The sequence below is a fragment of the Lethenteron reissneri genome, chromosome 29, assembly GCF_015708825.2.
Source record: "Lethenteron reissneri isolate LAM-NWPU_2019-01 chromosome 29, ASM1570882v1, whole genome shotgun sequence".
Lineage (NCBI taxonomy): Eukaryota > Metazoa > Chordata > Hyperoartia > Petromyzontiformes > Petromyzontidae > Lethenteron > Lethenteron reissneri.
In genome coordinates this window covers 8191474-8218151 of record NC_083807.1, presented here as the reverse complement: position 1 = coordinate 8218151, position 26678 = coordinate 8191474, and the positions used below count along the sequence as shown (strand labels likewise).

Below are 26678 nucleotides of genomic sequence, written 5' to 3'. Positions count from 1 at the left end.
CGGCACTTAATTTTTGCAAACTCCAGGTAATAATGAAGAATACGGTGCGCAACAATCTCGTAACAAAGTGTATGGAGAAAAATACGACCCCTATTATGTAAAGGTAAAAAAGGCCACAAAGTTCCGTGAAAAATCTCTTCCACAGCTGCCGAGATAAAACTATCATACTGCGCTGCAATATTTCCCAATTATAATTCTTATATAATTGCAATGAACTTGGGTTTTTTTTTATATCCAAAACAGTGATGAATGCGGACAGGATCTTGGTACTCACATGAACTTTTTTGTAGCTTTTGCTTCGAGATTGGCAGACGTTTCACATCAAAAAAATATTCTTGCACAACTGCACATTAGAAGAGCAGCTATCTGGAAATGTTCCTAACCTTGTAATGCAAATGAAATATAAATATATAAAGCTGCATTATGGTGACAAGAGTATTAATCATTGCACTATTTACATATGGTGGATCAGCTCCATTCAGGAAGTGAGCATATTTTTTATTAAGAGACGTGGTAGGCCAGTTCATGCTTTACCTTCAACGATCGGGGTTCGTGGTGAGCTTTTGAATTTATGATATAGCCCGGATTCTTGACAAAGGGACGGTGGGACACCAAAGACAATGCTCACCCACACACTGCACGTGCACAAATATATAATTGTTGGGAAAGCTTGGATCCTATTATCCGAAAGATCTAGCATATAGCCCACACATAGCCGCTTAGGAGTGACATTTATTGACATCTGAAAGAAGATCGACAGAGAGTGGTTTGAAAGTGACGAGGTTGTAAAAGCAGTGGCGCAGTAATGGCTCAAAGACAAACCAGAATATTTACAGCATGTGCTTCTGGAATTATGAAGGTTAGTGGGCTGTTGGGACAATTGTATATTCGCAGAGTATGATGATGGGGACCGTCTTTCGATATAAAGTGTTATCTGAAAAAAATACGTTTGTCTCTACACTTGCTGAAGATCCCCCGTATGTACAATTAAATCAAAAGGCTCTCAGTTATGCAATCTTAATATGCCATTGCCAAAAGTGGCAGCCATTTCAAGTGTAAAGAGCTATGACCCCGTACTAATCAAGACTCTGCAAGTGAAAGTCGTACCGATATTCAAAGTTTCAATGTCGAATTCAAGTTGTTTTCCTCACCGTTGCAGCCAATGTAAAATTTTAGCAATACGAATCTTAACATTGTTGTGAAAGTGATACAGTATTTAAAAATGGCAAAACTTTAACGTATACCTTATAACCTGAAGTCATCTAAATTAAGCTATTATTAATACAAATAATCTCTTACATGCCATAGGTTGGCTTAATATTTTAGTTCAATCATTGCCAACAGTCTTAAAGCTGAACTTTAACAACAGTGATACGACTTGAATTTACATGTGATGCGTGGATGATTCCTAGATGAGTAGGGAGAACACAAAAAAACTCTAATTTTAAAATTCTAATTATATATATTTAAAAAATCACATTCAATTTGTCACAAGCAATTCAGAATTAAGAAAATACAGAAACATGTTTTTTTAATAAACATATTTTACAAACAAAACATCAGTTAACATGTGTGTGACATGGTTCTTCAACATCCAATAAGTTGGAATTTCACAAAACAACCTGCAAAAGCAATAACAAAGATAATGTATTGAATTACCGATGTTTATAACAAAACTTTTTGAGGCCGGCAAACTCCTGATGAAAAATTGGTAATAGATTTGCTTATCAAAAGTGTCAACGAACACCATAAAATAATTGTACAGCTCAGAACACATGAAAGATCATACTGAATTGTATGTACAACAAATACAGCCTGTGGTGCGAGTCATCAAAAACATTTCAAGTCCAACTATATTCTCATCAAATAACGCATTTCTTGATAGCCTGCTGCGACCGATGCCCGCTCGACTTGAGATGCATCAGTCAGCATAATAGCAAGACTTCAAAACAGTGTCCTGGTCTCAAGTGAGTTTTTTTCCCCCCCCCATTGGGTCAGCGCACAGGATATCGGTCGGTCACTTCAGTGTCTGGACCTATCCCTGTCTCGACTCCTCCCCGCGTCTCGGCTGTCGTGGTCCCTGCCCCGGTTCCACGACCGTTCTCGGTTACTCCGGCTTCTCTCACTGGAGCTTCTTTCCCAGTCTCTGTCTCTGTCACGCTCCCTCTCTCGGCCCCAGTCTTTGTCGCTGCCGCTGCTACCGTCCCACCCCCGGCGCCGGTCTCGCTCATCGCTCCAGCCGCGCTGGCGCTCGCGATCACGGTCCCAGCGCTGCTCCGTGTGCCCCCCCTTGGCCCGAGCGTTCTTTTGCTCGTGTCGATCACGGTCTTCGACGCCCCTGTCGCCGCTGTTGACGCTTGACCGCCGGTGGCTCCCTTGCTGTGACCGCGACTCGCTTGAATCGCGGCGTGACCGGTGCTCTCTTTCCTTGGACGAGTTCCTGTGGGAGTTTCCCGAACCGGAGGGCTCTGAAGGTTTGTCGGCACCAGACCGCTTCTCACTCTGGCTCAAGTTCGACGGTTGTTTCGAGTCTCTCCAATCCCTTTTTGGATCCGCGTCATGTCTACTAGCCAAGAGGTGCGAGCTTTGTGGACTCGGTGCCACACCTTTGCCCTTGACTTCAGTTGCACCTTCGTTTGCAGGCTCATACCGCTGGTTTGAGACAGCGTCACTCGAGCTGTGAGAAGCCACGGCACTTGGCTCGGCTTTGTTCAGCAGCTGCGGTTGCTTAGCGAGCCCCGACTGCCGTGGGTCCCTGCTTTTATTCACCTGGACGGACAAACTCTCCACATTCTCCGCAGCGTTAGGCGGGAGAGGCAGTGGCGGCATTTGTCGAAGACTCGCCTCCTGTTCCTCGAGCTTCCGCTTCTCCTCAGCAATCTGTCTCTTGAGGTTATCCAGAATTGTCTGTTGTTCCGAGAGACTGACATTCGCCGGTGGAACAATGGTATCAAGAAAGGTGTCCATGGACATGTCAGGAGGCTTGTCTCGTACTGACAGCATGCCTGAGCTTTGGCCAAAACGCCGGGTGTTGTCTGTAAAAAGTGTTTCATCTTCAGGGTCATAAGCTTCATCATCATCGGTGTTATGCTCTTCTTCTACAGTCTCACCCAAATTTGCAAAATTCTGGACAATTGGGTCAACATTATTTTCTGGAACATACGGTGGTGGAGACGGAGGCAGTGGTAGAGAATTTGTAGTGTAATCGCTTGTCCCATAGAATCCTGTCGTCGTTGCAGAATACATAGATATCAGTGGTGATATGCCATCTTCAACAAATGAGGAGTTGCTTGGTTCTTCTGAATACTTAGTTAATCTTCCAATGCTATCATTCTCTGGAATGGAGTGGTGGTATTCATTTTCAAAAGAGCTCACTTGCTTCTGCTTATCATCGGGACTGTTCAGAATCGTGTGCTCTTTGTCATAAAGAATTGGCGCGTCGAAGGGATGCTCGCCTGGCAGCCTCCGTTTTGATCTCTGCCGCACCACCAGCCCAAGTAGCATGTTCGGTCGCGTCTGCTCCAATCCTGAAGACGAACGAATTTCAGAAGATAAGTATGTTAGGAAAACAACGATTCTTTGTTAATGCACGAAAACCTCATTGATTCAAGACTTTTTTTTTTACAGAATAATCTTTTTTTGTGTGTGAGAGGTTAAGTTAAGAACTTGGACAACACCTATGCAGGTGCAATTATACTAATAAAAATCCACATGTGACAAAACCCATTTGACATACTTTCATCTCTTGACTATCTATTAATCCAATAACCTGGCAGTCCCATAGCACTTGATAATTAATCTTTGTATGAGCCACCAACCCCATCTCCAAGGTGCTGGATTCTACGCAGGTGATATTATGTCTGGTCCATCTAAAACTCGATTACAGATATATACATACATTGCATTGACAATCAATGCTCAAAAGCTTAACCTATCTTTCATAATAGTGTGCATTATAATTGTAACAGATATCCTTAATATGTTGGGACATCCCATTAAAGAATCAATGACAATGAATACTGATCGCTTTTACATTGTGAAATTAATATATGGTGGAGTGGATCGGTGACACGGTTATTAGTAAACTGCGCTTAAACTGAGTTGCCTTGAGTTCAATTCCAAACCATGGCTAACATCAGTAGTCACCAACCCACACTTACCAGTGTGAAGAATGGTAAAAGCAAAATGTGCCACAAAAAGGGCTTGGCAAGGGCCTTTCCCCAGCAGTGGACTCACAAAGGGGCTGTCAATTTAAATTTCATATGGTTGACTTCATAACCAATGTTCTACAAAAAAATATAATCAAGTAATTGCTACCACTGCCAATTCTGTGTCTACACTAAAGTTCGGTAAGGTACGTAACAAATGATGGGTCTTTTTGAGTGACATTGTCAGGTTTATGTCCGTAGTTTTAATGCAAACTGTACGTACGTTATTAATCATCAAATTAACTACATTGGCCACACCTGCGAGTCATGCTGGTATTTTACAATGCTGGCCAATGCAAAGAAAAATGCACACTGCCAGGTATGACATATGGATCAATAAAATTGTCACTTTACAAAACACAATAGATCACAGCCTGAAAGCCATGCAGACGAGGATGACAAGATGCATCAAATAAAATCGTTTGACAGACGGGTTTTGAATTCATATCTAAGAGTATACATATATAAAAAGACATTAGGAAAAATATGCTTGATAAAGACACTTTGCTGTGAGAGGCAATGTCCTTTGAAAAAGGATACTGATGGTGTGGCACAGTGGGAGGATGCTCAAAAGTATAACCCAGGGGTCGGCAACCCGTGGCTCCAAGGCTGCATGTGGCTCTAAGGACGGACTGCTTCGTGACTTTATTTAAGGACCGTCTTGCATTCACATGCATTGTTGCCCTTGACAGAGTTTTTTACCGATTAAAAAAAATGCTGTTATTGTTGTTGACGACCCCTGGTATAACCAAAAGGAGAGATATAAGGCAGGGTCACACATATCGACATCAAATCAACTGCATCTGCACAAGAATACAATGGAGAAGAAAAGTTTGATGATGATGATTAAAGACGTATGAAAATGGTCAATACAGGCGGTAATTTTAAATGCTAGAAGTAATAAATGGCAATCCAAATCATACAAATAATTCCATTTTCCCCCAAAAAAAAGAATTATGAATTTTATTTCAAGAGGGTCTTGAATGTAGGATTCCATGAAAATGTCTGGGTATTTTAAATAAATGGAAATACTCCAGGACAATGCTTAGTCTATCTCCATGGAAAGGTATCCACCCCCTTTCTCTGCTGCCACCAAGTGGACATATCACATCTCCCGCATATTTCACAACGCATAATGAAACATGCACGATCTACTAACCCCACCTGCACGGAGCTGGATTGCAGGCATGCGCCGTCACATTAACACATCGAACATTGACCGTCATCTCACCTGGGCCGTCCAAAGGCAGCAGGTTCTCTGGCACATCGTCATATGCTCCCAAAGGGATGAGGTACATGTCCTTCACATACTGGCAGTTGTTAGCGACAACGCCAAAGCGGTTGCGGCTGCTGAAGTAGGAGAAGAGTGACACGTAGCCCACTTTCTCCTCCTCCGTGGCTGGGTAAAAGCGAAGCAAGCAGATCTCCTGGCGAAAACAAAGAACGAACAAAGTTGAAACTAACTCCTAAATATTCTTGGTTCTTTCGGTAAAGTCACGTAAAAAATGTTTATTTTATTTCATTATTTCCCTTTCACGTGACTTTACTAAAAGAACCAAGAATATGAATCCCTGCAGTCACGAAAGCTTTAAATCAAAATCTAACTCCTAAATGTTTGACAATATACGCGACAGGATTAAGTGCTGAATTGCCAGAATTCTGCTGCACTATTAAGACACAATATAACCTTGCAAATGACTAATGAGAAGTTTAATATTCTGCATGTGTAATACACAATGATTCTAATTTTGGCATAAAGAATGTGTAGTCGAAGTTAAAATTACAAAAAGCTACATTTTGATTGCAGACGGGAATAAAAAATGTTTTATCTAATAATTTGAAGTTGTAATGTATTACATTTGGTATTATACACCCACTTTAAGGAATGGCATCAAGCAGGTCAAGTGAACTTGGGTGGGTCATTCATCCATCAGTGGACATACAAAAGGGCTGAAAAACCGGCTATGCACGGAAAAACCAGAAGATAAATATCCAACTACATATTCCAACAATGTGAGACAATGGATATGTGATGTTCAATGAATATACGAGATGAAATGTATTTGACAAAAGGTCTCGCAATGTGAAAAGACACTTGCTCAAGAAATAAAATAAGTTGACTATAACTACATTATGTTGTGCCAAGCAAGGAATATTTTGATCAATCCGATACTAAATATTGATTCTGAAGGCATATTACATCAATGCCAATGCTGACAAGGCTAAATATGTATGCATGCTTCAGATTCTGAAAGCCAATGACATTTAGGTCAAAGCTAAGAAGGCTACATATTTATGCATGCATGTGACAAGCATGATATATTAACACTTTTGTTCTGTAAACACGTTCCTTCAGAGTGGGCAGGTAGGAACCTGGTTGGACAGCGCATTCGTGCACGACAGACAAATATGCACGAGACAGACAAATAATCCCTGGTGGGCAGTGTGGAACCTGTTGTTCCTACCTGTGTACAAGATCACGTGACTTGAGGTAGCCAGGCAGCCAGCCAGGTAGACCAGCCCCCTTAACTATCGGCCCCTACCCCTTGCTTAGGCCCCTCCCTTTACCCCCCCTACCTTAGGCCCCTCCCCTGACCCCCTCCCTGAGGCCCCTCCGCTGACTCCCCCCTCCCTTAGGCCCCTCCCCTGACCCTCCTCCCTCCGGCACCTCCCCTCTCCGTACCCGGCAGTAGGTCTCCACCAATCAAAGAGCTGTTTATATTATATATATATTTATGCACGACCGACAATCAGACAGACAAAAAATCCCTGGTGGGCAGTGTGGAACATTGTTCCTACCTGTAAAACACCCATTTATATCAGTATGCTCTTACATGGCCTCAACGATTAAATAATTTACTCTTTGATACGTGACAGGCAGTGTATTATCATTCAAGAAAAATGTGTTCAAAAGATTGAAGTAAAATAAACCCCACTTAAAAATGAGAGAAAATGCCACGCTGAAACTTTCACATGAAAAAATAGGTCTGGTAGTCCCGCAACCAGGAAACTGCCTGCCAAGGCATATTTTTACTCTTCATGATTGTGGTGTTTTGCCCCCCCCCCCCCAGCCCACGGAATTTGGTGGGAGGGCTTATTCGCATGTTGCTTGACAATCCAATTTTAGGAGTGGAGTGATGGAAAGGTGCCATTGCTGCTTAATTTTATCAAGACACAAGCCCCACCCATACCCATGGGCCAACCATCAGGCTAAGATTGATGAAACACACACCTGTGTAGGTATGTGCATGTACCTGTGCACATGTGGTGCTCATCTAAATAGGTGGTCGTGAATCAGCAGTAGAAATTATACATTCTCATGGCAGGGGCCAGTCTCCCCACGAGACCCACCACTGCTGTTGATGTGGTTTTTTGCTGCTGCTGCTGCTGCTGCTGGTAATGAGGCTGTTAATGTTGCTGCTGTGTATGTGCACTTGCGTGGAAATGCATGTTGGTCTTTGCGAGTGTATGGGGAGCTGTGCACTGCAAAAAAACCTTGTGACCCGAATTGTTAGTGGTGAGTGATATCCTTAATGGTCCTGGCACTCCCTTAGGATGATTCAGCCTTAAATTAATATTTGGTGCATTTGTAAACATTAGGATTGGGGATTAAAATGGATTTGGCCATGGTGCTCGCCAAACCACCACCTTGTGTGCCATTTCACTCTTCACATCTCTTCGCTCTGCTTAAACCTGACCACAGAGAGGCGCCATGTTCTACAGAGAATGTCCCAAGATTTGCTGATCGTCCTCAGAACCAGGATTGTCTTGGCCGAGTGGTGTTTGTCCATGGCTGCTCCTATCATCTGGAGCTTTCTCCACATGCGAAGCATTCAAACTCCCCCTCCTACCTTCAGAATTGGGCTGAAAGGCACCACACTTGTTCAGACCGTCATACAAATAATAAATAAGCTATGCTCTGGGCCGCCAAGTCTGCGCTCAAACAATGTCCGTTTCGTGAAATTTGCGCGCGTAACAAACCGTTACATTTTCATTATGTGCTCGCAAACAGCTGCTACCCCAAACAGTCTATGCAGGCTATGTATGTGTGTACGTCAGTGTATGCATGTATTGAGTGTATGGAACAAACACACTAGAGATAGGCTGACCAGAGATAGGGACATTTTCAGTTTATATCCTGCCCAGAATCTCAATCCACCGTCCCACGAGGGTGATGGCAGAATTGTTGCGTTTCCCTCTACACAGGATGTGTGTATAGCATACATTAATTGCACCAGATGCGCCGCAATAACCACTCTTCTGCCACTGTTGTGGGGGGGGGGGGGGCATCTACGGCTGTTGCATGACCATGTGCACTCCACTTGTTGCCAGAGGGGGTGTGGGATGTAGCTCGGTAGAGGTAATAATTAGAGCTCATAAACAGCAAATGGTGGAATGAGGCTATACTATAATGCAAACCTGAGTCTGCGGAGCAAAGGTCGAGTAAGGTTCATATGAATGTTGCCCGATATTTCATCAGTAATAGAAATCATGTTTTAAAAACTAAAAGCTGTATTGGAAGCACAACATGTACTATATTTACTCAGGCGTCTCAAATCTAAATATTCGTTCTCAGAGGAGTCGTGAAATGGGTCGGGATTTAAGGAATGTTTTTCCTTGTCAGAAAATGAAGCACCGAGAGACAATCCATGCAAGGGGAGATAATAACCAAAAAGTCCCCCATATCCTGGTAACTTTACAGCCCAGGGGTTTTTGGCACCCAACACAAATCTGTGACCGATAAACCCTTACCCATGAAAACAGTATAATACAGGAATGTGCCTATGGAAATATTTTCTATTATGACGACCAATTAATCTGGCATCTCTCTTGTAAGACTAAATGTTTTCATGGTTTCAACTTTAGCCACGTCTTTACTTCATTGAAAGTTTGCCTTATTTTGGGCATTTAATAATTTATTGCATTTGGTATTCCCACCATTCTTGAGACACAAGACAGACGGGCACAGTCTGCCAGGAGGGGTGATGTTGCACGTGTGGCTTCATCCATTAAGTAATTTGCAAGTATTTTTCATGGTATACACTTGTTCGAATGACTTATTTGGATCTTTAACATCAACGGCGAAGCAGACGGCGTCTATTTAACGGTTAAAACACCCGCAGTGTTTCCATGTACATATGAAGCATGAGAAGTACTCTGCGGCAGTGTTTCTCTTGCAATTGAATTAGCCCATCATTCTTCTGGGTAAAAAAGGAAACATATCCGTGGGAAGTCAACAGTGGGCATTGCTATGGAGAAATCAAGCCGTCATGGAAATTTGGGATTTTGGTCACACAAGGAAATTATCACTGCCCCATTTATTGCTTTTATAAGCATGGGGAAATACTTTGCCTTTTTGACTTGAAAAAGAAATCATGAAAATGGATTACCTTAGTCACTGTAGCCTTTACTTTTTCAAGGTAATCCCAGACGACCTTTGGGGCTATCCTGCCACCAACTTCAATTGTGTCCGGAAGGTCCTAAAAATATATATTATGTAATAAGAATCCTTACCAGAATAAAATTACTTCATTGCTGTAACAATATTTGATATGATATAGACAAAAGCAAATGCATTCCACATATTGTATTTTAATGGTTTTTGTCTCCATACATGAGCCGACAGTTACCTCTGCCATGTGGTCACAAGATCCGGACACTGCAAACACCTTTGTGGCAAACTTGGCCACATTCTGCATGTTGACAAAGCCCTTCCAGATGTCATCCAAGAAGGAATAGGCCCTGCAATCACCTGCTGACTGCTCTGCCGACCTATCAAATGTACACATTTTTAAACGCAAATATAATCCAGTGGTTCTGCAACGGCTCTTAATTTATTTACAATGAGCATATGTAGTGTGTTTTTCAGGTACATATATGCCTGTTGTAATCGTGCTCCCATGCAATGTACCTGACAGCTAGAACAGACACTGGGGACTTGGTTTGCTGTTCCTCCAGGTTGGCATTCACGCGTGATGAAGCAGACACACTAACTGCTGACTTGGCGGTTCCAGCATCTGCTTTAGATGGACCAGGTGCAGTCACAGCGGCTGATTCAAACTCTGCGGCAGCTTTCTTAGTTGCCAGTATAACAGATGTGGCGACTTTCACTTTTTTGGCTGACGGTTCCTCAACAGGCGGTGCTACTTTACCTGTAGAAGGGAAGGGAAGGAAAGACATTCCAATTCATGTACTTATGGTTTACTTTTCTTTAAATTTACTTCGTACAAGATTTATGTACTTCCAACTTTAATGTTTACTGCTTTCAGACACATCTCAGGTTAAAATCTGTTCAGTTGTATCACATCCCATTTAACTTCACCAACCCTCCTTAAGAATATCACTGTAGATTTAGCTGACTGTTCATGTGAAAATGCTAAGTAAACAAAGCTGTGAATTTGTATTTATTCTTAAGTGCTGCGTGCTGATGGTCTCAAACTGGGCATCGGTGTTAGCACACTAAAAAAAGCCCATCATTATAAAATTGTCTTTTAGATTAACTTAATAACTTCGAACATTTCGTCTGATTGTCAAGTAACAAACACCCACTGCAGGGCCGAAGCATAGACCATATTTGGTGTACGAAACCATTCCCAAGTGGCCTAACTTAAATAAGAAATGTAATGCTACAGACAGTGTCTCTCTAACCCTGTACTTAAATTTTTATAAATGATTCAAATATATATTTACACAAAATGTGATCACTGTCACGCACCAACCTACTTAAATTGTGTCTTAACATACAATTTAAATGTACATTATTATACAAATATACATTGTGACTATTAATCATGGTTTCATGAGGTGGCCGGGTGGCTCATAGGCCAGGGTGCTGAGCTGGCATCGTTGAGACCCTGGGTTCAAATCTAGGCAGGCGTTTGTGATTAAAATTGATTTAGTATAGAGAGCTGATATTCTTAGTGCAGTCATCTAAGACTGCACAAAAAACCCATCACATTAACATTGGTTCCGCCCTTAATTTGCCTAAATTCCAGGACTGATAATAAAAAAATTATTGGAATGTCACGCAACAGACATCATTCATCTGCTGAGCAAGTGAGAAATCCTGCCCTCTGTGTGTGGACCAAAGGTAACTGGACATATCTCAGAAGTAGCTCTGCAATATCTACTTCAATGGTCTGTTCTTTGACACAAAGGGTTGCATTGCTCTGCAGATATCCAATTGGATTTTACATCTTATGACATGAGGCCGATAGCACAATCTCGATACGTTTGAGGGTAAAAAAAAATATAGAAATTAAAATTTTTGGAGGTCTCATGTAAACCACAAATACACTGAGAACTTACCTGTGCATATTTTACAATTAAGGTCAAAAAGGTGAAGTTTATGCTGCTCAGTGGTATCAACATGCACTTTTGTTTCAGTTTCTTCAGTCAGTGTGGATTCGCTGTCAGTAGACTCCTGCAAAATAAAGTCAATGTATAAGCCACTTTGTTTTGCTTTTATTCCATCGGCACATTTTTAAGGGGCATTTAAATGTGTTCAATCGCCACCATAGCTAAATGTACATAATCAATGATATGCCGTATGAAGGCTACCTTTACTCTTAATTAAAACAGTAACATAGCGCTACACTTATTTAAATAAGGAATTCATTTAAATGCAAATCCTCAGTTTACACAAATTACACCTATGCTTGTGGGATATTGAGAATGACCTCAACAGCAGTTTGCAGAGTAGATTCCTCTATTTCAATTTCTCCCTTGTGAGTTATCTTGGTAATTGGTCTTCTCTCGATTTCTCTTTGCTCCTTTTCAATCATTTCTAGTGTCTGCATACACACAACAAGAAAAAAACATGATTCATGTAAAAATAATGCTTACCACTAAGCTTCTAGTTCCAAATCCTTTGCAAATGTCCAATGGTTGCATTAGCAACAACTGTACTGTTGATGTAGTCACACTTCTACTTTTGCAATAAAAATTGCATGTATTGCATTACCCAAATTACCTTTTGAATTGGAAAAGACAATACCACCCTGCTGAAGGCTTACAGCTAGTTGGGACAATTAATACTGGTGACTGCCCAAAATCGTCAGGGCACAAAACAGAAGTGTGACCAACACCACAGCCATTTTCCTCGATTCCCTCGGAGTAGCATTCAAAAATCACCCTCGGTACTAATTTAGAGCTCTGTCAAACTATGCAAGGCCCAGGACAGGTCCAAAGACAATTTGCTTCTCATGTGTTTCTTTAGGAACATAACGCAATGTCACCTAATGCTGAGCAGCATGCAAACCACTGTGACGCTCTTCACACAAACACACAAGCCTCCATCACCATCGGCTAAAACTTGCCTCAGATATTATTTTGGAAAATAGTATGTATGTTTCTGACGATTATTCCTCAGTTTGATGTAGTTGCCCACATAGATCGAGGTGAAATCGATTCAAGTAAAGAACTATGACTAAGTTTATCTCTCATGCAACTCCGTGGGATATTTTAAATCAAGGGATTATTTCACTAATTGTAAACAGAGCAATCTCCCTCGGCTACATAGCATAGTTTTTTTAAAGAGCTTGTGTTATGTTTCAGCCAGGAGTGTTTATCTATCACAGTCCAAAGGGTGGTTGTTTTGTCTACGAGAGTAGCCTTTTCCTTGTGAAATGTAATGCATGGATGTACACTGCCCACAAGCAAGCAAACACAACTGCATGCTTCATGTATACTGTAAAGGACGGCATGATTTACGATTATTTGCCTGCAACACTGCTGGAGGGTGCAAACCAGCAAATGTTGCACTGCAAAAGATGGGCACACTACCCTAAAGCCACCGAGTCACCTCTACTGTGTTTGGAATGGATATCGTGTGCACAAAGAGCAGCTGTCTCTTTCAGCATGAAGCCAAAAGACCAAAAGTCACAAAGAAGACTACAGCCCATCGAAAAACACCCTCTGCAAAAGACATACAAGAACTGCTCATATTACTTGTCGACAAAAGTTCCATAAAGGCATACAAGGTTCGAGATAACCTTCTATAAGCAATGTTTCACATTTCGTTAATGTGTCCTCAGCTTAACACAATGTATACAAAATCGTTAATGGGTTTGCAGCCTTCACTTTCATAAGGAACCATTAACACCAACTCATGTATGGAATCATTTTTAAAATGTTATTGTTATGCAAGAATGGTTTCTGTCACTTTATCAACGAAAATAAGGAAGTCTGTTTATGATAGGGTGTGTAATGTCACAATCTATTATGTAGCAATGTATTCATTGACTTTACTTATTAGTCCTGATAAATGTGTTACCTATTTTGGGTGGTTTATTTAGAAGATACAACTCACAATCGCAAGGTTATAAGTTTAAATCCCAACTCAGAGGGCCAACTTAACCCTTGGATTTTTTTCATAAACAATCTTAATATTATATTCTTGGTTCTTTCGGTAAAGTCACGTAGAAGGAAAATAATAAAAATATTATTTTATTATTTTAGTATTTCCCTTTTATTATTATTTTATTATTTCCCTTCTACGTGACTTTACCGAAAGAACCAAGAATATGAATCCCTGCAGTCACGAAAGCTTTAAATTAAAATCTTAATATTCCTAATTTACCTTCTCTAGCATGTGCTTTAAGGCCATACTACTGAATTACCTCTGCCAGGATTCAAAATGCGAATATGCTACAGTATGTCTGATGCTCCATATATGGATAATTTGCATATATGTGATATGATTTTTTAACTTAATATTTTATTTGCATTTAAACATGAATTATTTATCGTATGTTGATGAATATTTAAGTTTTTCTCTTGTATATTCCCTCACTGCAATGTCCTGTAACTGACACGACTGCTGACGGTCTTGGGCTATGGATGTACTTGAAAAAGCGCTGCTTATCTAAATATGCATTTTTTGTCCATGAAAAAATACAAATATGAAGCTTAGAATTAAGTACTCTACATATTTAATATGTATCCCAAGCATACCTTTATTATAACACTGTTTAATAGCACCCATCCCAATAGTATACCAGATTAATTGATTGGTGTGATGACGGTGGTTTGTGCACTGTTCCATTCCTGACCACGACTAACATCGGTAGTCAATGTATTGGATTCCCTTCACCGACCCACAATGAGCAATATGAAGTTTGGTCAATCAAACCCCACAATCAAGATCGAGTAGGGGATGTCTTGATCCAGCTGATTAGCAAATGACTGAAAATGACATTATGACTTAAACTGGGGACACAATGTTAGATTATTTGCCCTATGTCATTGCGGAGAAAGAAATCGAAGTAGCATACCAAAACTCTCCTGATGCCCAAATATAAAGTTTCAAGTTCAAGCAAATATGTCCCAACAAAGTAAATTACATACACCTATTTAACATGAGTTTTCACGGCAAACAGTTGAAGTCTCTCAATTAAACTTGAGTTTAGTACATTTCGGTGAATGCCTATTGCTTTCAAAGTGGCTTCAGCAATGTAGCCGTCAACGTGAAAGTTCACAAAAGAGCATTTTGAAGGTTGATCATGGAATAGACTTACATGTTTGTTCTCTCTTTCACGCCACTCAGCCAGTTCCTTGGAAGCGAGCTGCTCAGGGCTCATTCTAACCAGCTTGTGTGGTGGGATCTCACGTCTTAAAACCCGACGGAACAAGCCCTACAAAAATAAACACAATATCAACATTCTGCACACAATTTCCATAAAATAATTATTCTCCAATATTTATTCTCAACTCAAATTACTATCCGTAAATATTATAACTTTAAACTAACCCCTGAGGAAATCAAAACTTAAGGACAAAAAAGTCTTCAAGACAATAAAAAGTTATTCTGTGCACATCAACATGCTGTTTCCATGTTAAGACTCCTGCTGAATTGTGACTCACAATCACAAGGATGCGAGTACAAATCCAACTGGGTGTTCGGTCAGCCGTTCATAACCCCTATGATTAATAGCATGAGTGCAACTTTATGAAATGTTATCCTAGAAAGATCTGTTCCAACCCTTAGAATTATAAACGTCCACCACAGACTTGGAATCACTAATACGGTTGAGTACTGCCCAAGTCTCAATTAAACAGCATAATGACAATTAGCAGAGTTCACGCAATGTTTGTTTTGTAATCAGCAGGGTGAGATCGAGGCAGGCAGGGGGGGGGGGGAGTAGGGCTGAACGATTTGGGGAAAATATCTAATCGCGATTTTTCTGACAGATATTGCGATTGCGATTTGATTTGTGATAAAAAAAAATTAAGTCACGCTTCAGTTCAATATTCACTGTGTAATAGATTTAAAACATGTGATGGAGCATTACCACATGATACCATCAAAATATGAACTGCTCTATACATTATAATGCAAAGATGAAAACTTAAAAGATATGAATTGCTTCCAACATGTATTTATTACAATTTTTTATTGAAATAGTACAATTGTAAAGTTAAATAAATAAAGTTACAATAATACTAAATTAAACAATTCCAATAGGAAAGTAATAGGACTTTTAAAATCGCAATAAATCGCAGCCTTTGCGATTTGCTAATCGCATTGTTTCAAATTGTGATTTCGATTTGAAATCGATTAATCGTTCAGCCCGAGGGAGGAGGCGTCAAAGGTGAAAGCTGATGAGACTCAGTAGATACTTTATGTGGCAGTTAAGTTGTTCGGAAGAGGTTACTCTTCAACTTTGCCTTTGCATCATTTCACTTACAGTGTCCATTGTCATGGCAAGCAATTAAATTAATTTGTATAAGTGTGAACGCAGGTGCATCAGCTCATCTGAGACCGCTCCTAGGTTATATCATTACTAAAACAAAGCTTTGTCAAAATGTATCGATTAATACAAATGTGTTAACACAAAGCTGATGGCACATTAAGATATTGTGGGCTCTGCCAAAATAGACAGGCAACGGTGTTCATGATGATGCATGTGTAAACATACGTGATTCCGTGCGTCCTTCAGGTTAAACATGAGACTCCGATACTTGTTCTTATATTTACTGTCTGTATCTTGAAACTGGGCATATAGCTCCTTCTCAATTTCATCCGCCACTTTTAATGCTTCATCTTCTGAAATTTTCAGACTCTTTGTGTCTTTCATCCTAGTCAAAAAAAGCAGAGGTGATAATACTGACTAGCCCAGATGGTGCTGTGGTTAGTGAGAAAAACTCACAATTATTTGAGGCTCACTCAGAGGCAGTTTAGTCCAGCACCCCTTCAGGGTTCATGAACAATTAATAAATACTCAATCTTAGAGATAAGGGATTGATCACTCCCCAAAGACACTGGGATGCAAGGTGGCCAGGAGATGGTATTATGGCTAAAAGGATTAATGAACCCATTTGTGTGGACCTTTCAGTGTTACCATATTACATACATGGGTTTTTTTCTTGGTGCTCAAGATTCCTCTGAAATGCGAAACAATGTTTCAAAGGAACTGGCCAAACATACCAATGCACGACTCTCTCGAAAATGAAATTGTACGATCGGTAAACCCTTTCATTGACACACAAGTGACATTACAGCAGGGCAACGAATATCTGAAGTGTTTAAAAACCAACACAGGCACTGGCTGTGTGCTACTGAAGCTGGAATACATTTTCCTAGAATGGCAAATGTCAATAGCAGAAGGAGACAGTAGGAGGGGTGAAGTGCAGTGAGGGTCAGTGAGGCAAAGGTGGTGTCATGCTGCACACCACAATCGATCAGAAGGAGGGGGTGGGCTAGTGGGTGTTAAGACATCTGTGCTGTGCTTGAGTTTTGGTAAATATTCGGCAGATAATAAATAAAAGAAATAACAAAAATTTTGGACACTAATCAACTCAAGAATCAATAAATTCTGCCAAGTTTTTTTTACTTATTTGCATTGTTTCTCTTGTGTCTATATAATTTGTACCATGTACTTACCCCATGAGCCAAAAGTATAACATTGGCTTATAATGTGCATGAATCGTAAATTGATTCTCAAATTATTGATTCAATGCGTGTATGTTGAGCACGGGAATAGATTTTAATTAATGAGTCGAAGCATTGCTACATGCCTTGTAAATAGTAAATATGTAATTTTGACTTAAAACTTTCGTGACTACAGGAATTCATATTCTTGGTTCTTTCGGTAAAGTCACGTAGATTTAAAAAAAGACATATATATAACAAATTTTTTTTTAATTATTATTTTTCTATCTACGTGACTTTACCAAAAGAACCAAGAATATAAATATGTAATGTTGGACACACATTCAGGACACATTAAGTGGTTTACACAACATTTGGTGCTGTACTAACCCCAGACGCTTATTTTGTACTGTTTAAAGTCCATGCTCAAAAAAACAAATGTATGCACAAATTCAAACTGTCTGCAGATCTCAATAGGTGCAGACTCGTCACTATCTAACGTGTTGAGATATATTTTAATATGAATTGACAATCCCCTACCATAGAAATGTGGAGTTTCCACTACTGGCTCTGAACCTCAACCCATGATCATATGAATGGGAAAACTGTTTGATGTCATTTTTTAAAGGAAAGCCTCAATGAATCCCAAAACAATTTTACAAAGACCATGTTTGAGATATTTGGTCAACTTCCACTATAAAGTTTTACTTTTACATCTGTGCAAAAACAAGTATCAGGATGAAACCCAAAATATAGGACACTGAAATTAAGACAAATGTCATTGACCTACTTAATTCACTGCCATCTAGTGGCCACCTCATATTCATGAAGGCTTGGGGTTATCACAGTTCAGATGTGCAGCACACATCCCCAAAGCAATGGATTAGGAGAATGTGCCATCGTGATGGTCCCATATAGATTGTGATGGATATAGCGCCCATAAGAACCCTACACAAAATCAAACGATTGTTCCTGTTTCACCTTTTTGCAAAGATGTCTCCGAGTGAACGGCGCACGTTGCTCCGGATGAGCTTGTCATTGGGAGCAGGTGTGGGTGTTTCTGATTTTCTCTTTAACTCTGGCTTCTTATCTTTGGTCACCGTGTCTTTTTTGTTGTTCATGGTGGAATCTGTTTTTTGCTTATTGGCTGAAAAACAAAATAAAAGATTGCATTAAGAGCAGTGCTATAAACAACAATATTTACTGATGAAGCTTCCCTGAAAATTGTAAGATTAAAATTTATTCAAATATATCCTCATTATTATTTTCAGGGGAGCCTCACTGAGACTCAAACGTTTTTTGAGGAAGAACCCACATTTAAATCTTTGGCTCGTGATTATTTCGAAGTCCTTTACATGCTGGAGGAAACCGATTGTACTGAGAGAAGACAAAGTCTGGAAAGGAGATAGCGCGTAAAACTCTGCACAGACCACACCAACACATTTACTCTACGAGCATGACTTAGCCACCTTGCAGCCCAGAGGGACTGTGTTTCTCATAACACATGATAATATCTAAGTGTTTTACTAATATCTAAGTGTTTCACTAACACTTTCCCATAACCATTCGTTTCCAGGACTGCCACAAATCACATCCTTACTCAATAATACAACAATTTAAATAGCTTATGGAGTAGGAAAGGTTGCAATGATACATTTAAAAGGATAATCTTGTTCAAAAATCCTATCGCCATGCTTCATAAAAAAACTAAATGCTGTAAAAAATGTGTAGGTAGCTGCTGTGAGAGAAGGGGATAGAAAGTTTGAATCAGTTATTCTATCTCACAAGAAGCCTACAAGATATTACCAACTCGTTACAAGTCCAACAACATATGACCCATAGGCTGAACACAGATCGCCTTACAGTGTTGTATCACAGCACCAGACCATGACAGGACACATCTGTCTCTTGCTAGAAATATAAAATGTCTGGTACTTGCATGTCTTGTAATCAGTTTAACGACCGCTATTCTAAGCTCACGTTCTGTTAATAGCACTGTATAACCTGATTGTTGTTGAAAACAACAGGAAGTGGCTTGGTGAGTGTATATTTTAAGATTCCTAATTCAGCATAACATTTGACTTAGTTTTACCACCAAACTAAACAGCCTGAACCAACAAAACCAGTATTTGGAAATGACAGGGATTTGCAATCGTGAGACAGCCCCAGTTAACAATGGTTCTAAGCCTGGTTGCATGCTAAATGGTACTAAGGCAGTTTATGCTATCTCTGCTCAGAAGGCTAACATGTATCAGTCTGACGGCAAGAGGCAAATTCTTGTTTTGGAACAACAATGCATTCCAAATAATTTAAAAAGAGAAACTAATTGAAGATGTGTGTTATATTACTCCAAGGTCAGTAAAATTGGTACCAATTGGTAAGTGCCATTTGTTGAAAAATCAACAGTGATTGTGCTGTACACTGGTCCCTATTCAAGCAATGTGAAATCTTCAGCACTGGCTCAGGGCTACTACTTCAATGGCTCCTGCCAAATGTTCAGAATTGTATACAATTTAGTTGGTCTTGAAACTAATAGGGGTTTTCCCCTTTTCTGTGGCAACAAAACTGACACCTTGTGCAAGGAAATATGTTAACATTAACCACAATACTTGCAGTCAAATGCAAATAAAAAACAATACTCTGATAATTTATGCATTGTCCTTGAAATTGAGTGGTCCACACCAGAGACAGCTTTCTTTAGAGCCTCGTCTCATATGGTGTTCGACCAGATGACGCCAAAAGGCGCACAGTTCAAAGACAACGCACTATCAGAGCAATGAGAGCTCGGGGTAAGGATCTACATCATGAGGCCTCCTTTGCTAATACCAAAATATACTAATAGTTGGTCTTGTTAAAAATGCAATGAGCTTGTCCTTTACGGCTAATCAGGCCACCTCTACAATAAAAAAAAACCTTTTCATGCTAGTGTGTAGACGTTACCTGTATTGTAAAATGTTGATGAGGGGATGTTGGCTTTTGATCCCAGCTGAGCGTTGGTTGCAGGCTGTGGCTGCTTCACAAGGCTTCCAGGCTTAGGCACATGGATCACATTGGCTTTGATAAGCACCACCCTATTGCTGCGCTCAAACACCACCACAGGCTTATCGCCTGAGTTCCTCCGCAAAGCAGGGTTGGCATCGAGCCTTGTGCCAGGAGCCTGCTGTTACGCACAACACAAATTAGGACCCAATTCAACTACAGTACAACAACTCATGGCGATGATAAAGTGCATTGTCCAAGACTTAGGCATGTGTTAAATGTTACTGCCACGTGCAATAAATATGAATTTCTGAGCGTTCCACTCATGTTGAGGAAAGTCCAGCATAGCCATGTTTAGCCATATTCACTTCAAATAGTGTTTTGCATGTGGAAGGAATTCCCGTAGAAAGCCCACACGTATGAGAATACAACACTCAAACGTTAACATATATGGATATAAAGAAGCCATTTCCTTTCATGCCATTTTATGGCCACCTCAAAATGCAGTAGGTATTATAGTTTCACAAATCAGAAAAATCCACCAATCCTCGTCTTCAACCTGTCACCATGCCCAGCAGTGGCCATAGAGGAAGGTGATGAACACCTCAAAAAACAGAGGCTGTGACCTTGAGACGTGTTGCCACAACTGGACTGGCAATCGGAGGGTGTTGCAGTGGGTCCTACACCACCAAATATCCAAAACAAATCATTTGCCACCTAGGTTCACTTTCCTTCACAGTCGAATGACTGGTATGGTGGCCCACTTTACAGCTCCACTGGCCACCCCATCCGGAGGGGAGGTGGAGCCAGACGTGCGCCACAAGATAATTTTGGTAAAAATGAGTATGGGAGAGACTTCAGGCCAAACAAGCAAAGGCTGCAGATGATCTGCCCCCTGCCTGCGGTTGTTTGATGCTGGAAGCGAGGGATGGTGGACCAGGTATATGTTGAGCAACTTCCTTTCCATGGGCATCCAGGGGCAATACCCTCGCTTGCCAGCAGAACGCAGTAGAGCAAAGTGTGGCGTGATATCTTGTTCGTTCTGTATGGGACAAGATGTTGCTCCCTCACATGTGGGCTTTCTCCGGGTGCTCTGGTTTCCTCCCACGTGTATAAACAACCACGCTGTAGAGCAATTGTTCATGGCAGCTCACCGCGCCTGGCAGCCTCTCAGCTGTTCTGTGGCTCCTCAGCGATTGTGAGATGCAATGTGCATGAACAATGCTATACAAAACAAATACTTTGCTTATTTTTAGACTAGAACTGTGGATGGTAGAATTTGGCATGAATACGAAATATTTTCACCGTGTATATCAGGGGTAACTGTCAGCTTCATGAAAAAAACATTTTCTATTAAAATACCAATGAAGTTATTTTATCAAGATCTTTCAACATTTGCATTTGTCTTTTTAGATAATAATTATTTATAAAACAATAACATTAAAAACAGAAGATGAAATGTAGATTATTAATCTATGAAACCAAGACCTCTGCTTGCACATCCTTTTCTATGTCAAAACATAAAAACTAAATTGCATCTTCTGCAGTTTACAACCATTCAAATAACATTTTTTTTCAAAGTATACTGACCACAGATAAGCTGGAATCTCCTATGATGCTGGGTAGAGGTGCAGGTTTGGCTTGAACTTTCTGGAGGGTCTGCATGGTGTGAGCTGCATGTCGCAGGATGCAGTCATTGCTGCAGTACACAGAGCCTGGAGCTGCCATATTTGTACACCCTGTACCAGCACACTGCACAAGACAAATATCTCAATTAGCCTTCAAGGTTGTAGGGGTAACTGCTGTTAGTAAACACCTTTGAACACAAGCACAAACACCACACCCAGCCACCTTTGTCTCCCCACAACTAACATGTTTCCTTTACCTTGCAATGGATACTGTATTTTCAGCCCACACTTAAGTGACTGCCGAATTTAATGATCAAAAGTAATTTCCACAAAGTTAAAATGTATCTATGCTCAATCAATCAACTGGGCAGCAATGATCTCTTTTGGCAGCCCTGCGCCAGGGGTGGAACACTCATTCTCAGTGTGAACCAGTCTCTCCACAGGGTGACACCACTGCTGCCTTCTCAAATAAATTGTACTCAGTTAATTAACCCTCAAGTGACGATGGGCCGAGTCAATCTCCGACCAGGATAATGACTTGTAGCCTTCCATTTGCAGGTCACATGCTCTTACCACGGCACCATATGGTCTGATGACTGTGCAATTACCCTGTTTAATATCCTCTTCTTCTTCTTTGTGATGTCAGACACAATCTTCGCTTTCTCGATCTTGCCCTTGATGTTGCCTTGCTGTGTGTTTGTTGGCATGGATCCGTCGCTCATGCAATGCAAGGCAGCTTGGGCAGGTGTCCCTTTCCCTGGCATGGCCCCGGCATCCGCCTCGGACAAGGTGGTGCTGCTCTCGGCTTTCGCTCCAAGTTGCACGTCCTGATCAGCCCCGCCGGCTGAGAACAAAGTGCCACAGAGACAATAACCTCGTGCCACATTGTTTCCAGTTATTGACCGACTGCTGCTATTTTTATAAGAAACTACATGTCATCTTACGATGCACAATCAATTAACTGGAAACAATAATAGGCACGAGTTCAAAATGACTAACTTACCGCGACCGCAATCTTACAGTTACCCAGTGAAGCCTCATTGAGTCTTCAAGACTCTGTTTCAGCACGGTCCTACTTGGGAGGGTAGAACCGTTCCTTTCTGAATGTTTTATCTTGTAGTCATAAAATAGACAGCCCAAAGAAACCAAAGGCATGAGCGGTGAACGATAAAATCACCAAAAGAAGTATCTAAAAGCCGCTTGCCATACTGGCTCCTACAGCCACCTCACTTACCCGCAGGTGGGAGTCTCACGCAAATCATGGCTCATCCACGTATGATCCATCAACCCGACCTCCAAGTCACATTATTACAGGTGTGCAACACCAAACCCGGCACTTATACCAGGTTTTTTTTTACTACATTAATCACTAAATAATTTTGCACTTAAAGCTTCTTTTGCTTTTGTAGTCACATGTGTGACCTGGTAGGTTAGCAAATTCCTGCATCACTGAATGATGCTATACTTATGAACGCACTTTTGATACATTTCACGTTTCATTATAATTTATCATGTGCGCTTTACGGAAACTTTGTGACTCAGTTTATTTCCATTATTTATAATTGGGTGAGACGCCACTGGGACAATATGTCGCTTTTGCAAGGGAGACCTGGAGGAAATACAAGCAAACAGGGGACAAATTTGGTGCATAAAAAAATAATTAACATGAACATAAAATCTAGTTAAAAAATAGAGTAGCTATGTTTTTTCAGACGTAAACTAAAACTGAAAAATTCAAAAATCAGGCTAAATTAAATATATTACATTGTAATACACACTTACATTTAAATATTTTTTAAAAATCATATAAACTGTGCTAAAAATGTATAACCACGTAAATGTAAATGATTATTAAACGAAACAAAATAATCGTATGGACTTGTTTTCTCTCACATTGTAAAAGCGAAATGAACATACACGCCTGTAATAAAGTGCTTTTAAGTAGGTTGAGTGGATCACAGATCACCGAGTGCTGTGAGGTAGCACGAAGACAGAAGGGCAGCAGGGGGATAATACGCAATGCCTAACATTGAGTCTTCTCCCCCTCCTATTACGCGTGGATGTTAATCACATACTGTGTTTTCATGCCACTCGAACCCATACTTATTGATTGCACAAATATCCCAATGCAGGACCTCCCTAGGAGTGCTTAAGAATAAGTGAGCCTTCCTTGGTTAAGGATTTTTTTTTAACGCATGAAAAAGCAGAGTGGTAAGTTCATCATTTAGTACGGAGAGCTGAACATGTGAAGGACATTATGGAAAGTACAACATTTGTTACCAGTCAAAGAACACATGTAATTGAGGGTGTTCCTGGATACCAGACTATACTATATTATTGCTCGACTCACAGTTGGAAGGTGAATTAACATTTGTGCTGGGTTCACTCAACATCACAATTGAGCTGACACAATGAGTACCATTTAGTGGAAGGTCAACACTGGTCATCCTCTAAACAGTCTGGCTTCTGCAATAACAATATGGCATTTACACCACTGGCCCAAGGCTACCAAAGGGGATGATTACTGACCCACGCGATTTCCTCTGGCAGACACTTTGACATCAGGCATTTGCCCATGATCCATGCAACCAAGAGGAATTACCTTGTTTGGATTCATCTTCTTTGGAGCTGCAGTTTGGACAAATGTAATCTTCGCCATTGCGTTCCATCTGCCGCCCACGGGAAACTGTGATTCCAACGCAATCACCATGAAACCAGTCCTCACATCGGTCGCAACAAATCATAAACCTGTCGGAAACAAGTACCATTCCACCATAAAACAAGTGCCTGCACTCAGAAATAATTCCCAAAATAGTTTTCTTTTGTACTCAGTCTTTCAATGTCATAAAGCATTGCAAGTGCCACACATCTGCCTGCCCGCCGTACCTTTCTTCATTACTGACAACTTGCAGCTCAGCACACGGCAGATGCCTGCGCAGCGAGACTCACGACCTCCTCTTGATACCAAGATCCAGGATGGTCACCGTGTCTATGCGCCGCTTCTGGGTGGCAGCCCCAACAGTCTGGAACGCTATCCCTCTGTACATTTGCAGCATCACCTCAATCGTCTCCTTCAGGAGAGACACTTAGAAACTTACCTCTATAACCATGCTTTCGAGCGACTCTGAGCTTGGCTCCGCGCCTCTGAGTTGCGGCCGTTACATCCACAAATTTGCGCGCGTTATAAATTGCATTATTATTATTCAAATAAATGTCGACCTTGAAAGTTTTGAAGTTGGGGAATTAAAGAAAGTGGCACACCAAACACACCATACAAACGGACGTGGTGCCACATGCCTATAACTATCACTTTGGAGGTGAGGTTGGTGAATCACACCAATATAATCACGTACTGTTAAGACTAAATTTGTTGGGGTGTGAGGATGCAAGAATATGGCAGCACAGTAGGTGGAATTTTGACTCTTCGGTCCAGATTTTTATCCCCTTTGATGTGCTGGAATTCTCCAAATACTAATATTTCCTCAAAAAAATCCACAAATTCCAGATTAAAATGATTTTCTACATGTGTATCAATCGGTACCCTGGATACCCTTGCAAACAATATGTTGTATCGCAAGGGATTTTCCTGATATTTTTAACAAATAACTAAAATATTTCAATAAAAATAAATTCACCCAACAACCAAATCCTGAAAAAGTCTTAACTTAGTTGAAGCTTTCCTAGATAGGGACCTATGCTTATTATTCAGGATATGCTACTTCTATAAAAACATTTTCTTCTTAGATTGCATTCCAGATTGGTTAACCACAATTAATGACTTATTAATTAAGTATCCAAATAACCACGTGACACATTTGTACATTGCTAGAATCAAGTCATAATTCCCAACTTCCATTTCTTATTACATCCTTCCTCCATTAACAGTAGCTAACACTTTGGAGATAAATACTCAACTGTCCTCTTTATCATCTCGCTCGGTGTTCTACTCAGCCCATCAACTCTCCGTGGTTAATAAAAAATAAGTGCCACTTTCCGGGAGCTCAACAGTGGTTGTTTTACGGAGAGACTTGCATCCATCATGATCATTTGTAATTCCAACCACTGGCTCAGGGCAACCTGCAGAGATTAATACCTCTCTTTGCTTATTTGACCATGGATCCACTAACTTTATTAATGACTGCAATAAAATAGAATTAGAGAAAATAACGCCGAATTACTGTAAGTTTCAATAAGCAGTAGAGCATGCACATTTACATGCAGTGTAATTGGAATAGGGAGGGAAACATTCCAGTCTCATATCTTCCAAACATGTGATATAGAAACCAATCAATGTCAAGAGGGGCTGGGTCTGTGAAGTAAATCAACTGCAAATGTGTTTAGCATTCACCTGTTATTATATGGCTGTCGACAGATGCACCAAAGTTTGTTGGGGTCATTCTCACTGTCACTCTCATCAGAAAGGGCTGATGACATTGTTTCAGTCAGGTCCGTGCTGCTCTCTTCTTCAAACTTCTGTGATCTCATCCTGCCCGCTTTAGCATTTCCAGACTTGGCATTGTGATCTTTCGGACCAGTCTTTCTTCACTGCGGGAAGCAGGTTGTCTGGTACAAACAGGGGCGGCTCCTCAATGCTCATTGTTTTGCGCTTTGCAACCAACTTGCTCTTTGCGGATTCAGCTTCAGACTGTTTCAGGAATGAACTTTTCCCCGCAGACTTTTGCTCACCGTCCTGCAATGAGCCTGACCGCACCTGCCTGGTTTTAGGAGTTGCATGCTCTGGGTATTCCTCTCCATCATCATTGTGTGACGAATGGCTTTTTGACACATCATTGCCCTTCCCACCCGAGGGTTTTGCATTGGTGCAGGCACTGGCACAAGAGTCTGATTTTGAAGCATACTTGGTGGAGGCACCTTGCTCTGTCAGCTGCTGCTGTTTTCGGGTTTGCCTTGGTTTACGTCGCAAACTTTCCTGTTCACTCTCTCCAGGTGTGTGCTCTGCACTATTGGTCACTGTTTTAGGCCTCTTTTCTT

General features: G+C 40.8%; 1 protein-coding gene across 4 annotated transcripts; it reads right to left on the bottom strand.

The window, feature by feature from the left end:
- Nucleotides 1-1514: 1514 nt before the first annotated feature.
- On the bottom strand, nt 1515-26350 carry LOC133349222 (PHD finger protein 3-like). 4 transcript variants are annotated; one of them, XM_061562530.1, is made up of 15 exons: nt 26035-26350; nt 24289-24434; nt 22295-22530; nt 21649-21810; nt 20020-20239; nt 18061-18226; nt 16127-16286; nt 14726-14842; nt 11888-12001; nt 11517-11631; nt 10120-10360; nt 9839-9980; nt 9599-9688; nt 5440-5635; nt 1515-3527 (listed from the first exon to the last, which is right to left on the bottom strand). In XM_061562530.1, the coding sequence occupies exons 1-15, from the start codon at nt 26169-26171 to the stop codon at nt 2023-2025; spliced, it is 3747 nt and encodes a 1248-aa protein (XP_061418514.1). In that variant the 5' UTR covers nt 26172-26350; the 3' UTR covers nt 1515-2022. The 4 variants fall into 4 exon arrangements, with proteins under 4 accessions (XP_061418514.1, XP_061418515.1, XP_061418516.1 ...); XM_061562531.1 differs by having other exon boundaries at nt 20020-20236; XM_061562532.1 differs by lacking the exon at nt 26035-26350 and adding an exon at nt 22921-23295.
- Between the last annotated feature and the right edge of the window lie 328 nt (nt 26351-26678).